The sequence below is a fragment of the Nycticebus coucang genome, chromosome 8 (genome assembly GCF_027406575.1).
Source record: "Nycticebus coucang isolate mNycCou1 chromosome 8, mNycCou1.pri, whole genome shotgun sequence".
Lineage (NCBI taxonomy): Eukaryota > Metazoa > Chordata > Mammalia > Primates > Lorisidae > Nycticebus > Nycticebus coucang.
Genome location: NC_069787.1, coordinates 136,062,012 through 136,079,095, shown reverse-complemented (window position 1 = coordinate 136,079,095; position 17,084 = coordinate 136,062,012). Strand labels below are relative to the sequence as shown.

Genomic DNA, 17,084 nt, shown 5'->3' with positions numbered 1-17,084 from the left:
TGCTCTCAGCCTTCCAGTGCTGCCTGCCCAAATGTGAGTTTTTAAAATAATGCACTTATTAGTGAGTTCTCTAGAGAAGCAGAATATGCACTGTGTGTGTAGCAGAGCCTCCGGAGCTGAGCCCTCCCTACTCTGACCTCCTCCTCAAGCTGAAGGGACATGCACCTCGTGTGCATATCAGTACCGCAGCCTCATTCCTCATGGTGACCACCTCTGTGTGCTGACCAGTTTGTCACAGTCCCCTGGGCAGAGACCCCTACGGACTTCTCCTGTAAATGCAGAGAGAAAGGGAGAGGTGGGGGCATTGACTGATTACGAGGAAGGGGCTCATGTGATCATGGAGGCGAAAGAGTCACAAGAAGTGTCCAGCACCGTGCTGGGCGTGTGGTGCACACAGCAGCTTGGTGCCAACCCCTAGTGTCCTGCACCGTGCTGGGCGCGTGGTGCACACAGCAGCTTGGTGCCAACCCCTAGTGTCCTGCACCGTGCTGGGCGCGTGGTGCACACAGCAGCTTGGTGCCAACCCCTAGTGTCCTGCACCGTGCTGGGCGCGTGGTGCACACAGCAGCTTGGTGCCAACCCCTAGTGTCCTGCACCGTGCTGGGCGCGTGGTGCACACAGCAGCTTGGTGCCAACCCCTAGTGTCCTGCACCGTGCTGGGCGCGTGGTGCACACAGCAGCTTGGTGCCAACCCCTAGTGTCCTGCACCGTGCTGGGCGTGTGGTGCACACAGCAGCTTGGTGCCAACCCCTGGGAACGGTGGAGGCACAAAAGTCAGAGGCTCCATTGGGTGCTGTTACTGCAACCCCACTGTCCACTCACCGTTGCATCCCAGCAGAATGTGCAGCACCCAGAAAGTGTTTGGTGAGGAGGTGCTGGCTGAGGGAACAAGAGAGAGAGGCCTGGAGGTGGCAGACCAGAGGTCAGGTTGCAACTGTTCTCTCCTGGCTGCTCACTGTCCAGGCCACTTCCCCCGGCGGCTCCTTCTGGCCTCTCTCTGATGATCCATGTGTCTTCATCTGGCTTTGTCTTGATAGCATGCTGCTGACCTGGCACTGAGGCACTGTGAAGAGACAGCATGTGATTTATGCCACTGGGAAGCTGGGAAGGCCACTGAACTGCTGCTCAGTCTCTGAGCAGAAGTTGGGAAAAGAAGGGGAAATGGCCCAGTACATACAAAACAGGACAGTGAGATAAATTAGAATAGGTTCCTAAATGTCATTCTGAAGAGGGAATGCTCAGCTCTGAGAACAGGCACAAGCCCGGGCTATAGATAAGCACTAAGACAAACAGAACCCAGAGAATCCCTCAGGACAGTCTATAGTCCCAGAGCCTGTCATGGTAATTTCTCCAGCTTCCCATGAACACCAATTACATGCACCTGAGGAGCAGAGAGCCTGTGTCAGCTCTTTCACACACACATGCACTTTCACACACACATGCACACTCACACACTCACATGCACACACACACTCATACACACATGCACACTCATACACTCACATGCACACTCACACAGACACGCTCACTTTCATATGCTCCTCCTGTGTGTGGTGTTCTTTCTGCACTGCACTGGGCATGCTTTCATACACACATGCTCACATACTCATACTTGCAGTCACACATTCTCACACTCACACACAGACACACTCATATTCACAAACACTCTCATATGACGTCACTCATACACACACACTCACACACAAAGTCCCTCTTCCACCTCCAGCCATAGACAGGTGCAGAGCTGTAATTACCAGACCAGGGTGAGCTCCTGAAGGAAGAAGCCAGGCCAGAGCAATGGTTGAGGAAATAGCACGAGCCCTTGCATGTGTCAGCCCCAGAGAGATGAGCGTGTGCCTGCCTCGCTCTGAGCTGCTCCCCATTCAGCAGGCCCTCGAAAATGTTGCTCAGGGAATGAAAGAGAGAAAAGGCAGAAGGCTGGGCATGGAGTCTCACACCTGCCATCCCAGGACTCTGGGAGGCTGAGACTGATGGATCCTTTGAGCTCAAGAGTTTAAGACCAGCCTGAGCCAGAGCAAGACCACATCTCTAAAAATAGCTGGGCATTGTGGCAGGCACCTGTAGTCCCAGATACTCAGGAGGCTGAGGCAAGAGATCACTTGAGCCCAAGAGTTTGAGGTTGCTGTGAGCTGTGACATCACAGCATTCTACCCAGGTGACAAAGTGAGAATCTGTCTCAAAAATTAATTAATTAATTAATTAAAAGAAAAGAAAGAGAAAGCAGAAAGTAAAATCATTATATAATCAGATCTGCTCTAATAATCTTCAATGAGCCAATTGCATAAATGTGAAAAAAAATGATAAGACTAGTCGGACCTGTAATGTGGGCACTGGTTTTGGGGGGCCAAAGTCATTGTTCAATCCTTTTTTCCCTGGGATTTTTAGCAGGGAGGAGACTGCTGTCCAGAGCAGTGGTTTCCAAGCTGGTTAGTTCATGCAGCCCCATCGGTGAGAGGGGTGTGTAGGCCTCGTGATGCGGTGTGTTTATTCACAAACCACGTGTTTGTCCTGCTGTATTGAGGTAGGTAGACATTATGATGTATCTTTCGAAGATGTTATAAGAAGTGCTGTGAATGAAGCTTCCCCGGCTTTGCTGCTGCTGACTGAGAGATCCGGCGTCAGTGACAGCCTTGTAAATCATATTTCCCAGTCTTCTAGATCTTGTTAGTATTTCTTTAAACTCCTGTCTAGTGTGATAAGTTAATCGCAGTGAGGACCTCAGGAGTGACAAAGAGCCTGTGTGCTGGGTGAGTGCTATCTGCACTTTCACGGCTTTTGTCAGCAGCACTCAGACCACCATAACCTGCCACAAAGCTACAAATGCAGTTGACAGGTGTGCACACACTGCTGGGGGACCTTGCATCATGGGCAGCACCACTGCCCCCCCACAACAAGACTGTCATACCACATATGACCCCCAACTGCCCCTCACACAGGACCATGAGGCTTTAGAGTCCAGTCCTTGCTCTAAAAGTGTCAAAGCTTAAAATTTTTTGTATTTCCCAGGTCAGACAGGAACGAGAGTGCTGCCTTCCCATAACCTTGGGGGCTGGTTGGGAGCCCCCCACCTGTGCTGGTGAGGGCGACACTGCCCAGTGGCCTCTCTTCTCTCTAACGCACCGTCTCTTGTGCCCCTCAGACATCTGGAGAGAAGAAGCGCTCAGGCCACAGTGACAGCAATGGCCACGTCAACCTCCCAGACCTGGTGCAGCAGAGCCACTCCCCTGCGGGAACCCCGACCGAGGGGCTGGGGCGCATCTCTACCCACCCCCAGGAGATGGACTCTGGGACGGAAGTAGGTGCTGGGCAGCAGACAGCACAGCTGCTCTCTTCCCCATGGGTTTGAAACCCTGCCCTCCCCAAGAATGAAGCTTTGCCAATCTCCCCGAAATGTGTTTGGCTGGTTTCTACTACAGAGCTCCTTAAGCAGATACTCAAATACAGTACCTTAGGGACAGAGCAGTGACAAGTTCTCAGCTGTCATCGGGACTGACACTGTCTGCACATCAGGTACCGAGTGAGAGAGAGGCTCAGTGATCCCCCCAGGTGCATAGCTGGTTTGTGGCAGGTCTAGGACCAGAGCTGGGGCCTCCTCTCTTCCAGGCCCCACATGGAAACATCAGACTTGGAGATTTCAAAGCCAATAGTTACAATTAATTTACATTAATTTAATCAGACTAGGTTTGACTTAAATAAAGTAGGGTTGACAAAAAGTAAAAATTAATTGATAGGTTCTTAAAGTGTCATCTTCCTAAACTCCACATAGTGTCTGAAAGGAGAAATATTATTTTTATTCTATACATACAGTCCCAGGGACAAGCCTGAGTAACCACGTACATTCAGCATTGCTCATGAAGTCACCGACAGAGGCTAGCTGGCAAGCACAGTGCTTCCTAAGCAATCGTCTGAATCCTCTGAGGCTGTGCATTCACAAAGCGTAAACGCACAGACGCTGTTGACGTTGTCCATGCCCTGAGTTTTCTTAACAGTTTTTTGGACCCTGAAGTTATAGACAGATGAGCTTTACACACCCAAGGAAGAGCACAGGGGCACTTTGCAAAGTGCAGCACCTGTCGTGAGCTCCTGCAGTTGAGGCATTTTCTCCCCGAGCGCCTCTGTGGGCTCCAAGGAGCAGCCTTCATGGTTGAACCTGGTTCAGACTCTGCTGTGGCCCCAGCTCCAAGTGGGAGGGGCTCTGCCCACCCAGTTTCCTTCACAGACATCATCTAAAATCTGTGCGTTGAGGGGCTCTATTCGGGAGTGGACTCCCACCTTGAGGAGGCTGAATAGGCTTTGATTTCCTGAGGTTGTGGGGAGATCTCAAGTTCAGTCAGATCAGCTCTTTATTGTTTCTCCCTGTGTGTTCAGGGGTCTTAGATGTTGGTTTTACTTTTAAATAAAAACCTAAAAACCTTTAGTTAAAGACATTTATCTGGAAAAAGAGGTGGTGCTGAACGTGAGCACAGGGGTGTGTGTGATTTGAGTGATGCACGTAGGAGAAGGAATGGAAGGACAGGCCCATGAGGGCGTGCAGCAACTCAGCAAGCTCAGACGTGGGGCGTCGTGACGTGACCTGGATGCTGAGCTCACCTTCCCCAGGCTGGTTCTGACCTCATTTCCTCATGGTGCCATCAAGTCCTTGAGATTCACTTTTTAAGTATGCTTCTGAGGAGAAATGCATCTTCATGAAATTCCCAAATAAGGCATGTAAGTATAATTATTTTTTAAGGAAAAAGAATCTCCTTAAGGAAAGAGAATCTTCAGTTCCTGGGTGAAATCATCCCAAATTAAAAATTGTAAAGCGTTTGGAGGCAACACCAATCCACACACACTAGCAGGCCAGAGTGGGAGGGATGAGTGCTCTGCCCCCACCCCAGAGAGGGGTCTGCTAAGTGCGTGTCCAGGACGAGGTGCTACTGTATAGACAAGCTACATAGCTACACTATGTAGACGTGCTGTGTAGACATCCTGGGTAGACATGCTGTGTATACAAGCTGTGTAGATAAGCCGTGTAGACATCCTGAGTAGACATGCTGTGTAGATATACTATGTAGACATGCTGTGAGGACATTCTGTGAGGACAAGCTACGTAGATGTGCTGTGTAGACGAGCTGTGTGGACCAGTTATGTGCATGTGCACCCTCGGGGTATGTGTCAGCCCTGCACCTGGACAGTGGGCAGCAGGCAAGTGCCCTCACTGACAGGGAGGTGACCTGTGGCCCCACGTGTGCTCCCCCCGCACCCTTCACAGTGGGGAGGTCAGGGAAAGCACACGTGCACCATGGCAGAGTGACTAGGAGAGACTCTGACCGAGGGCCAGGTGTGCACCGCCGAGCAGATCGTGGCCTGGGGTTACGGCACAGCCCACTCGGGTGCTGTCAGCCTTGGTCCTTCTGAGCACCTGCTCACCTGCTTTTCTTAATCCTCTCTTGCTGTTTAGTACGGCCTGGGGAGCAGCACCAAAGCCTCCTTCACCCCCTTCGTGGACCCCAGAGTGTACCAGACATCTCCCACTGATGAAGATGAAGAGGACGAGGAGTCAGCAGCTGCAGGTAAGCTGGACGCCCCACGACATGCTGCTGCGGCCCGGTGAGCAACTTAGTCGTCAGTTCACAGTTAAGTCCTTACTCAGACAGGGAAGGAGCTATTTAATCATTATTTTTGTAGGATTCCTAAAACAATTTTCTCTCCATTTTTTTTTCATCTCTTCTATTTTGCTTCTGGTAGGAACCAAGAGGTGTCCAGGGACCCTAGGAAAAGCTGTTCCTCAGCGGTCTCTGAACTTCCCACATATCTCCCAAAAGCAATTTCTGGGTACAACGCTGTGCATACAGTAGACACTTAGCAAGTGCATGCTGCCTGCCTTGGCTCAGGAGTGCGCTCTCCACAGGGTCTGGCTGGTGTTGAGGACAGCGTTGCTTTCTAAACTTCTGCGAGTGATTAATCATCAGCGTCAGCTTAGGCTAATTTTTTACTTGATAATCCAGAATTTTAAAAAGTATTTCTTTCTTGCATATATTACAGGAGGTGGGTATGCTGTGTTAAACTTTGTGAGATTAATTTCAATTTTCTAAACTGAATAGTGTCTATAAGCTTGTTTTGTTAATGAATAAAATACTTCTTCATCAAATGACTTACATTCCAGTCTACTAAAATGAAAGCATAACCCAAGTGTAGTCTGAGCCGTTTGTGGCCTGCTGCAGTGCAGACTAAACGCCGTGTTGCGAAGCCCTGTGTCTCCTTGGTCACCTGTTAGGAGGCCACTGACCTCTCTTGGTTCTTTTTCTCAAAGCTCTGTTCACAAGCGAACTTCTTAGGCAAGAGCAGGCCAAACTCAACGAAGCCAGGAAGATTTCAGTGGTGAATGTGAACCCGACCAACATCCGGCCTCACAGTGACACCCCTGAGATCAGGAAGTATAAGAAGCGGTTCAACTCGGAGATTCTGTGTGCGGCCCTGTGGGGTACGTCAGCTATCGCCCCTGGATGCTGAGACCAGTCTGGGGCTGACTGCCTTGACCTCATGAGAGACCAGAGCAGTTCTATATGAGAAATTGCTGATACCCTAATATGCAGAATGGTCCAGAATGACCTTGTCAAGTGACAGGGGTGGATAAGGCCAGGACAGAACTAGCCAGCACAGGACGGTGTCTAGCACCTGTGACATGCCCCCCACTCCATTCATCCTCTGACCCATGTGACATCCTGTGAGAGGGACAATGGCATTGCCTGCATTCAGCAGCTGAAATTCACACATTTTAGTGAGTAGCAGCTGAAATGCACACATTTTAGTGAGTAGCCCGAGGTTGTTAGCAATCCCATGATAAAACAGAAAATGAACAACAAATAACAAGGTAGGACTTCCCTTTTAGTTCAAAGTATCAACCCACAGTTCTTGTGACAGAAATCTACAGGTCTAGCTGACCTCAAACTCAGGGTAGCTGTTAGGAGATTCTATCAAAGTCCTGGTCTGCACCACTGTAAATAGTTCAGACAGTTCAAAGTTGTGCCCTTGTGTCCAACCATCATCCTAGGCATAGGTTGGGGCACCCTAACTTGATAGGCTAAAAGCATTTGAGATGCAGCACAGAGAACAGCAAGCCTGGAGACCATGTCCTGTGGAAGGGATGGGGTCTGTCCTCTGGGGAGGCCCAGGGAGAGCCAGACAGCCACGCTGTAATGTGCAGAGAGCAGGCACCAAGCTGCTCAGAGACAGAAGGACAGGAGGTGAGGGGACTGGAGTCATGCGTCCATGAGCGTAGCACAGTGAGCTGAACCTCTCAGGGTGTGTGCTGAGGTGGGTAATCACCCTCCCAGGGATGAATGTTTAGGATGTAGCTGTCTGAATAAGACTATATACCAGTAAGAACTTGTGTGATAGGAGTTTTTACTTGCAGGATGGGCTACACCAAGTCTAGGTCCCTGGGACGTCCCTACAGTCAAAATTTGTGTGACATTCAGGCTGCTGACACCTTCTCTTGAACAGTTTATCATAAACCTAAAAGAGAGCAGAATATTTCATTGTTGAGGGAATGGAGCATAAGACAGTTAAACTTTAGTGTGAAGAGGGAGAAGAGTGAAAGCAGAAACCCTGCTGTGTGTTGAAGGTGGGTAGCCGGTGCATAGGGCACAGCGAGTTTGGGGTAGGGCAGAGCAGATGTGTAGGGAGACCCGAGAAGGGCGGCTGTTCTAGGAAGGGGTGGAGTCAGAATGAGGAGGACTCACTGTGCTAAGCAGTAATGACCAGTCACAACGCATGCTTCTGCCACTGAGTGGAAGAAAGCTGTGACTTCACTGCCAGAGGGACAGGGCTCCCCTGCTGGTTTGTGCTGAGTCCCCAGATGCACAGGTGCAGGTGCGAACAGTCCGTCTCCATGCTTCTCTTTCAGGTGTGAACCTCCTGGTGGGAACCGAGAATGGCCTCATGCTATTGGACCGCAGCGGGCAAGGCAAAGTCTATAATCTGATCAACCGGAGGCGATTCCAGCAGATGGATGTGCTGGAGGGGCTGAACGTGCTAGTGACAATTTCAGGTAGGTACTAGGATGGCATGAACCCAGGTCTGCACAGGTGGGAAAGGTGACGACCTTGTTTCTGAGGTAGCTCTGCCCTTCCCAGCCAGCCAGTCACTCAATAACTGTGGTGACATAGCCAGAGTGAGGTCACCCATGTGGGACAACACTGCACATCCCACCCCCCAAGGGAAGTCCCTGGCCAGGCAGAGACACACCAGGAAGGCTGAGCGCTCATGGCCTTCACCTTCCCCAGGACTCCCAGGGACCTCTAAGTTGTCTGCTCTGCCATTACTGCCATCTGCCCCCAGGTGGAGAATGTCAGAACACAGGCTTCCAGGAGGGAAGGTTAGTACGTGGAATTTTTTCTGGTGTCTTCCCACAAGAAACTCTTCCTTCACTCATGTCCTGGCAGGTGCACTGGCCCACTGGTGATCAGGTCTGCAAAGAGATCTGAGTGCACATCTGGTTTCCAAAAAAAGCTTTAAAAAAAAAAATAGAGACTGATATGAAGGCCTTGTTACTGACAAGTTTCAAATGCACCCCACAAGAGGAGAGTTTATTAAAGGAACAGTTTTTTTCTTTCTGATGGTGCTTTTAAAAGTTTAACAAATAGCACCCTCTTTTCCCTTCCTGTTCCGCCCAGTATAGGACCAAGTACATGTCAGACCCCCCAGAGAGATGTGAAAACCCAGGGTGCACCCAGGTCAGGGTCAGCATCTCTGCATGGTCTGGCCAGGGCACCAGCAGCCTTCAGAGCTCCTGAGGTGCTTGCACCGTGCAGGCAACTGTGAGAACAGGACCCTGTGTGGGGCCACAGCTTCCCAGAGACAACACAGGTGTGCTGGTTGGAACCTTGAAGGAAGTCTAACTCTTCAGCTGTACTTCTATTTTAAAAAAATGCTGTCACTTGGCTCCACAATTTTTTCTTTCTTTTACCTTTTCCCCTCAATGCTCAGAGTTTCATCTCTTTGTATTCTTTCCAAATAAGGGTTGACCAAGCAAATCCGTCTTGTACTGTACTTTGGGTTTAATTCCATGTAGTTCTTTGTTGTGGTTAATTTCTTGGTTGCTAGATGTCCAAATCAAAATTAAAACTACACACCTTCCTGTCCCCTACCAAGTGGAAACGGGACCGGAACCTCACACTGGGCTTCATGCGTCTCAGTGACACATCCCCATTCTCAGGCCTGTAGCCGTTCCTTCTTACCTGAGGCACACAGGAGGATGCAGAATGAAAGCAGAAGCAAAAGACTCTTGAGCTGCCCTCAGGTTGCTGTTGGCGGAGAAAGGAGGTAGTGTGTGCTCTCGTGTCTGCTGACCGCTGTGACTGGCACATGGTCCAGGCCCCCTGCTCACAGAAACAGACCCCGGCTGCCCCCGGCTCCCACCCTTCTCCCGGGAAAGCTAGTGTGAGGGCTTTGTGAACTCTCTTCTGGTACATGATATAAAATACCTGTAAATATAAAACATCTGTAAAGCCTAGGATGAATGACTGGGAAATAAGGGTCCTTCCCAGGGCGAAAGTCGTGGTCAGCTGGGAAGGGTCACCCCAGTGGCCGTCGTCCTGTCTGATCCTTGGTGACGCTCTGGAGCACCCTAGATCCCGCTCCCTGTGCTCCCTCCAGGACTGTCTAGTATTTTATTTCCTCGCCCTCCTATGCACTCTTCAAGCTTTTGTCTTTCTTCTTTCCTGTTTGTATTGGGTTTTCCTTTCAGTGACTTCACACCATAAACTTGTCCACTGTTACTTTCCAAACCCAAATTGGTTCCACTGAACTTGTTTTTCTTGTTTCCTTTTAAAATTACATTTTTTGCCAGTTATAAAATAAAACTACTGCCATCACTTTAAATAACAGAAAAAACAAAGAAGAGATTCCCTCCTGACACCCACCACCGAGTGGAGATGAGAGAGGGACAGGGGACGTAAGCCAGAAGGTCCCGCATCACCTCCGTTCCAGGCGATTAGATGTAGAATGTTCTGGAACTCTGATCGGCCACTCTGCTATGCAGGCAGGCCGTGCTGAGTCCAGCTGACAGAGCTGCCTTTGCAGTGGGGAGAGACTGAGAGCAGCTGCCCCACCCACACCTGAAGGAAGGAGACTGCAATTTTGTGATGTGTGGAGCTGTTCTAACCCCACGTTCTGGCGGGGACAGCATTGCGGTGATGATGCTGGGTCCTCACATAGACACAGAGGCAAACTAAATAAAAGTGACGATCAGGTTTGTGAACTTGCAGCCCTGCACAAACAGCTCACCGAATCTCACGGCTGCATTCCTGCTGATGTGCTGGTGTCTTGCTGGGTGGTGTTTGTTATTACTATTGTGTGTTTCTGTGTGCCATCAGGAGAATGTCAGAGCTCAAAGCAATGAACAAACATTGAATTTCTTGTTAAACTTGGCAAGAGGATTTGTAGGTATGGTGGGCGCTTGGTCATCGGACTGTCGCAGCGGAGCCTGTGCTGGCTGAATGTGCGGCAGCGAGGACAAGTGACTCTCCAAAGACTCGAACCACCACCAGCTACAAGTGGGAATGCGTCAGTGGGCGACATGAGAAGGTGCGGCTCAAGGCGGCCACAGGGGCAGAGGGGAGGCCGCTGGGTGACTTGTTGAGCCGGGTGACCAGCCAGGAGGACACCAACTGCGTCTTGCTGCACTGTTCCTGTAATGTTTCTGTGGACAAGGAACAGAAGCTTTCCAAACGTGAAAAGGCAAATGGCTGCATCCTGGAGACTTTGTACTGGGCAAGGGCCACTCAGTCTAGGCTACATGCACAGATGCACTCCCAGGATCTTCATTGTAAGAGGGACTTGCTTTGCTCTTACAAGTGTTGAAGCTATTGGCAGTTATACTTTCGAGCCCTCTGAAAAGCAAATTGTGTCAGAAGATAAGGAGCTTTTTAATCTTGAAAGCAGAGTTGAAATAGAAAAGTCTTGAAAACAGTTGGAAGATGTCTTGAAAGCATTACACGTGAAGCTGTGGGAAGTTGAATAGAAACTGTCCTTTACCAGTTCCAAAAGCTAAACTCCACTCTGTGTCTTCATCCTGCCCTGTCCTTCCTCCCTTCATACATTAAATGAAAAGAATTGAAGAATTACTTTCACAGCTGTAATTCATGGTAAAGAGGTGATTGTTTCCCAAATTCCAGTTTTAAAGCCATGTCACAGTACTTGCTAGGATTGCAATTTAGGAGTTTTTATTTTGATAAGAAACTGAGATAATTTTCTGAACTGTTCTATCAAATTTATTCTTCTTCATTTCCTATTTTTTAAAACTTTAATTCACCTTTAATACTTGAAACAATATTTAATGTGAATGGTAAGAAAATCTTACAGGTTTTTCTACCCACGGTGTGGTTAAATCTTCTCTGACAACTAAACACATAAAGCTCTTGGAGAAACTAAACAGATAAATTATTTGTCATAACTATTTGCGAACTTGCACAGAATACCACACACTTATAGTAGGATTCCACTTTATCCTGTTTATTTATTGCTATATATTTTTAAAATCTGGGAAAATACTTACCAAAGAGAGTAGAGGTCATCTCTGAGGGTGAGATTCTGGGGAAATTTTCTGTTTGTCAGTTTTCTATAATGTAAGACTTTTATAGTGTACGTGTTTATTTTTATAATCAAGAATAGAATAAAGATTAAAACAAATGAAAAAACTTTGGCAAGAGTGGAAGTGAAATCAGGGGCATGTTAGTCCAAGTTTATAGGGATAATCCATGGAAGAAAATGACAGGGTACACATGGGTTAAACCTTTTTCTGAGCAGATGTGAGGCCAGCCAGTAACAAACAGAACTGATAAAAACATTGAAAAAAATTCATCAAATTGTGGGTCAAAAATCATCTGACTGAGAAGCATAGCAGATAGGATAAACATCATAGAGAACTCATTAGGAAAATCTTAACTGAAATTTGTGGCATGAGAAAGGTGTATGCAAAAATGGTCTTGAAGGATGAACAAAACAAAGGAGAGTTGAAGTTTACCAAGACCTTCTGGAGAGGCAAGACCATATTTTGGGCTGTGCTATCACGGGTGATGAAACATGGGTATATCAATACGACCCTGAATCAAAGCATCAGAGTGCACAATGGAAGTCAACCAGTTCTCCATAACCAAAAAGGCTTCCATCAGTCTAAATTAAGAGTCAAATGGGGTTGCTAACCTTTTTTGATATCAGAGGGATTATTCATTATGATATTATACCAACTGGACAGTTAACCAAGTTTACTATTTAGAAATGCTAAAAAGGCTATGTGAAAAAGTTGGACAAAAACAACCTCAACTTTTTAGAAACTCATGGCTCTTGCATCACAACAATGCACCAGCTCACACAGCACTGTCTGTGAGGGAGTTTTTAGCCAGTAAACAAATAACTGTCCCTACTTACCTTGTCTGGCCCCCAGTGACGTTTCTCATCACCTAAAGATAATGGAAATATTGAAAGGAAGACATTTTGATGACATTCAAAACATCAAGGGTGATATGATGACAGTTCTGACTGCCATTCCAGAAAAAGTTTCAAAAGTGCTTGTAAGGGTGGACTAGGCTCTGGCATCCGTGCGTGGCTTCCCGAGGGGAGTACTTCAAAGGTGATGGTACTGTTACTCAGAAATGAGGTCTGTAGACTTAATTGTCAGACCTTGTAAATAAAGTTAAATAAAATAGAGATTAGGAAGGGCAGAGTAGGAGCTGTCACAGGCCCTGAAATCACTGTTGTTATTCCAACAGGAAAGAAGAACAAGTTGCGGGTGTACTATCTCTCGTGGCTGAGGAACAGGATCCTGCACAACGACCCCGAGGTGGAGAAGAAGCAGGGCTGGGTCACCGTGGGGGACCTGGAAGGCTGCGTCCACTACAAAGTTGGTGAGTCTGCCACTTCAGCAACGCCCACTCACACGTGTTTAGTTACATTCTTTCCTGCTAGACACTGATGACATTCGTGTGAGCAGTATAAGAATTGACACCTTAAATCTACTTATATTATTTCAATAAAGTCAGACTGGTGAGGTTCAAAGGGCACGTTCAGAATAAAGTCCTTGGCCCCCTAGAGTATGTGCATCTGCTTCTTTCCAAAGGCCTAATAAGGTGACAAGAGAAAAATAAAAATGCCGTAAGTGTAAAAACAAAGGGGCAAGGAAAGAGAAACCAGGAAATGAGATGTTCATGAAACCCAGCAAGAGGTGGAAGCCTGGACACAGACTCGCCCACCAGGGTGCACTCAGTCTAACTGTGCAGTCAGGGGACTGCCAGGATCACTGTGGTCACTCAGCTCTCACTGTGCAGTGAGGGGACTGCCAGGATCACTCAGTCTAACTGTGCAGTCAGGGGACTGCCAGGATCACTGTGGTCACTCAACTCTCACTGTGCAGTGAGGGGACTGCCAGGGTGCACTCAGTCTAACTGTGCAGTCAGGGGACTGCCAGGATCACTGTGATCACTCAGCTCTCACTGTGCAGTGAGGGGACTGCCAGGATCACTCAGTCTAACTATGCAGTCAGGGGACTGCCAGGATCACTGTGGTCACTCAACTCTCACTGTGCAGTGAGGGGACTGCCAGGGTGCACTCAGTCTAACTGTGCAGTCAGGGGACTGCCAGGATCACTGTGGTCACTCAGCTCTCACTGTGCAGTTAGGGGACTGCCAGGATCACTGAGTCTAACTGTGCAGTCAGGGGACTGCCAGGATCACTGTGGTCACTCAGCTCTGACTGTGCAGTGAGGGACTGCCAGGATCACTGCGGTCACTCAGCTCCAACTCTGCAGTGAGGGACTGCCAGGATCACTGCGGTCACTCAGCTCCAACTCTGCAGTGAGGGGACTGCCAGGATCACTGCGGTCACTCAGCTCCAACTCTGCAGTGAGGGGACTGCCAGGATCACTGTGGTCACTCAGCTCTCACTGTGCAGTGAGGGGACTGCCAGGATCACTGTGGTCACTCAGCTCCAACTCTGCAGTGAGGGGACTGCCAGGATCACTGCGGTCACTCAGCTCCAACTCTGCAGTGAGGGACTGCCAGGATCACTGCGGTCACTCAGCTCCAACTCTGCAGTGAGGGGACTGCCAGGATCACTGTGGTCACTCAGCTCTCACTGTGCAGTGAGGGGACTGCCAGGATCACTGTGGTCACTCAGCTCTCACTGTGCAGTGAGGGGACTGCCAGGATCACTGTGGTCACTCAGCTCCAACTCTGCAGTGAGGGGACTGCCAGGATCACTGCGGTCACTCAGCTCCAACTCTGCAGTGAGGGACTGCCAGGATCACTGCGGTCACTCAGCTCCAACTCTGCAGTGAGGGGACTGCCAGGATCACTGTGGTCACTCAGCTCTCACTGTGCAGTGAGGGGACTGCCAGGATCACTGTGGTCACTCAGCTCCAACTTTGCAGTGAGGGGACTGCCAGGATCACTGTGGTCACTCAGCTCTCACTGTGCAGTGGGAGGGGACTGCCAGGATCACTGCAGTCACTCAGCTCCAACTCTGCAGTGAGGGACTGCCAGGATCACTGCGGTCACTCAGCTCCAACTCTGCAGTGAGGGGACTGCCAGGATCACTGTGGTCACTCAGCTCTCACTGTGCAGTGAGGGGACTGCCAGGATCACTATGGTCACTCAGCTCCAACTTTGCAGTGAGGGGACTGCCAGGATCACTGTGGTCACTCAGCTCTCACTGTGCAGTGAGGGGACTGCCAGGATCACTGCAGTCACTCTGCAAGGCATAGGAAGGCCCAGGATTTCAGGCCCAAAAAGAGCCAAGGTGAAGGGGGAGGTGTAAGGTGGGACTGAAAATGGGCATTATTAAGAAAGTTGATGAGCAACAAGACCTCCCAAACCTACTCTCTGCCCTGACAGGGGGCCATGACCCCTCCCCTCTGCAGCCAAAGATCCAGTTTGTTGATGGGAAGACCTGTGCAGGCACAGACACACACATACACGGATACTACACATGCACATACACATAGACCCACATAGGTACGTGCACACACTGATGCATACGCACACAAATACACATAGACATATACACACATAGCACACACATTCACAAGACACGTTCACATATACACATAGACCCACATATGCACATACACACATCCATATGCACACTTACACACACATGCACACAAATACACTTATACACATATAACATGCACATTCACACTCACAGATGTACGCATGCACCTCCCCTTCCCGTTTAGCTCCCACAGCTATGGCAGCTGTGATTATACTCCCAAGGAAGAAGCTAAAAGATTTGTCTTTAGAGAAACTGAACAGCCAGTAAGAAAAGGTGCAGGCCTTTTCACACACATCTGAAATGCCGTGGGAAGCCTGCTGTCTAACCAGCTTGGAGTGAAGCAGCAGTGATGGGCCCAGCTGTACCAGTGAGTGGAGAACCCCGCTGATATGAAGGGGAGACAGAGAGAGAGGGAGAAATAAAGAACACTGGAAGAAACCAGGGTAACAAGAAGTAGAGGAAAATTTTAAAAGAAAGGAAGAAAGAAACTAGTTAATATAGAGATTAGAAAAAAATATTTCTATAAAAGAAGAATAGGGCTGTTTTTTTTTAGGTGGATGCAGCAAGGAAGGGGAGATCATTGATAAACCAAGAAGAAAATTTTGAAACTAAAATATATTGGCAAGAATAGAAAATGTAATAGAAGTGTTAGAAGATAAAGGTAAGGAAGTCTCCTGAAAAACCGAACCAAAAGAAAGAGGAAAGGAGAAAAAATATTTAATAACGAAAAGATCAGTTCAAGTGGTTCAAAATCTAAGTTCGAGCTTTAGAAAATAAGGAATGGATGGGGAGGAAAGTGTTAAAGAAAGAATGCAGGAATTTCTGGAGCTGCTGGTCTCATGGTGCCGGTTGAGAGAGTTTGCTGCATGCTCAACAGGGAATGAGCGCAACTACACAGCAGAGCTTATCCGCATGGCAGTGCAGCACCCAGGAAATGAAATTCTCCTGAACGCTTCCTCATAACTAAGTAAATAAATAATGTTTCCATGTGATAGACCCAAATCAGAGGGGTCTAGGGCTTCCCAGCAGCCATGCCAGAAGCTGGGAAGGCAGTGGCACGAGGGCTTCAACACTGTGAAGGCAAATTTGTTTCCTACTAGTATTTTATAATCCTGTGTTAGGATTCTCTAGGTAAGGATAACCAATAAGAGGCATATAATTTTGTAAGTTATTTATAAAAAGGGATTTATTATAAGGAATTAGCTCACATGATTCCAGAGACTAAGAAGTTACAATATCTGCTGGAGACCAGGAATGCTGATGATGCAGCTCTCATCCAAGCCCACAGGTCTGAGGCCCAGCACGGATGGATGGTAGAGTCTGCAGACTGGAAGAGCCGATGGTGCAGGTCCCGTCCAAGCCCACAGGCCTGAGGCCCAGCACTGATGGGTGGTAGAGTCTGGAGACCCAGAGAGCCAGCACTTCAGTCCATGTCTGAAGGCCAGAAAAGACTAACGTCCCAGTTCAGACAGGCAGGAAGACTCAGCCTTTTTGTTTCACTCAGATCTTCGCTTGAATGGATGATCAAGCACAGTGCTGGGCCTCCAGCCTATGGGCTTGGGCAGGACCTGCACCATCGGGTCTCCAGCAGATATTGTGACTTCTCAGTCTCTGTAATCATGTGAGCTAATTCCTTATAATAAATCCCTTTTTATAAAAGTAGCAGGATCATCCACACCTGGAAGGACTCACCCACACCTGGGAGGTGTCTGCTTTACTTCATCTATTGGTTCAGAAGTTACTATCACCCAGAAGACCCTCAAAGACGTGCCCAGAATAGTGTGTGACCAAATGTTTAGGTGCCCTGTGGCCTGGGCAAGTGGACATGTGAAACTGAACATCGTAGCAGCAAGCCATCCATCAGTTTTGAGTGAGAATAAAAACATTTGGAGCATGCAGGATCTCAAAAAACATATTTTCCACGTCCACGTCTCGGGAAGCTAACAAGGATATGCTTTACCAAAATAAAGAACTAAATGTGGTGATCCAGGAATAATTGGAATGAATGTACATAAGTGAACAGCAGCTTTTAT

At 48.5% G+C, this 17,084-nt stretch overlaps 1 protein-coding gene across 8 annotated transcripts in view; it reads left to right on the top strand.

The window, feature by feature from the left end:
* Nucleotides 1-17,084, top strand: part of TNIK (TRAF2 and NCK interacting kinase) — a 395,211-nt gene that overhangs the window by 369,885 nt on the left and 8,242 nt on the right. For 4 of the 8 annotated variants that reach the window (XM_053599576.1, XM_053599575.1, XM_053599573.1 and 1 more), the window contains 6 exons: nucleotides 3,161-3,316; nucleotides 5,462-5,573; nucleotides 5,749-5,835; nucleotides 6,314-6,484; nucleotides 7,910-8,053; nucleotides 12,774-12,908. In XM_053599576.1, coding sequence (XP_053455551.1) covers nucleotides 3,161-3,316; nucleotides 5,462-5,573; nucleotides 5,749-5,835; nucleotides 6,314-6,484; nucleotides 7,910-8,053; nucleotides 12,774-12,908 — 805 coding nt within the window. The remainder of the gene's footprint in view (nucleotides 1-3,160; nucleotides 3,317-5,461; nucleotides 5,574-5,748; nucleotides 5,836-6,313; nucleotides 6,485-7,909; nucleotides 8,054-12,773; nucleotides 12,909-17,084) is intronic. The other 4 variants (XM_053599580.1, XM_053599579.1, XM_053599578.1 and 1 more) reach the window with 1 other exon arrangement.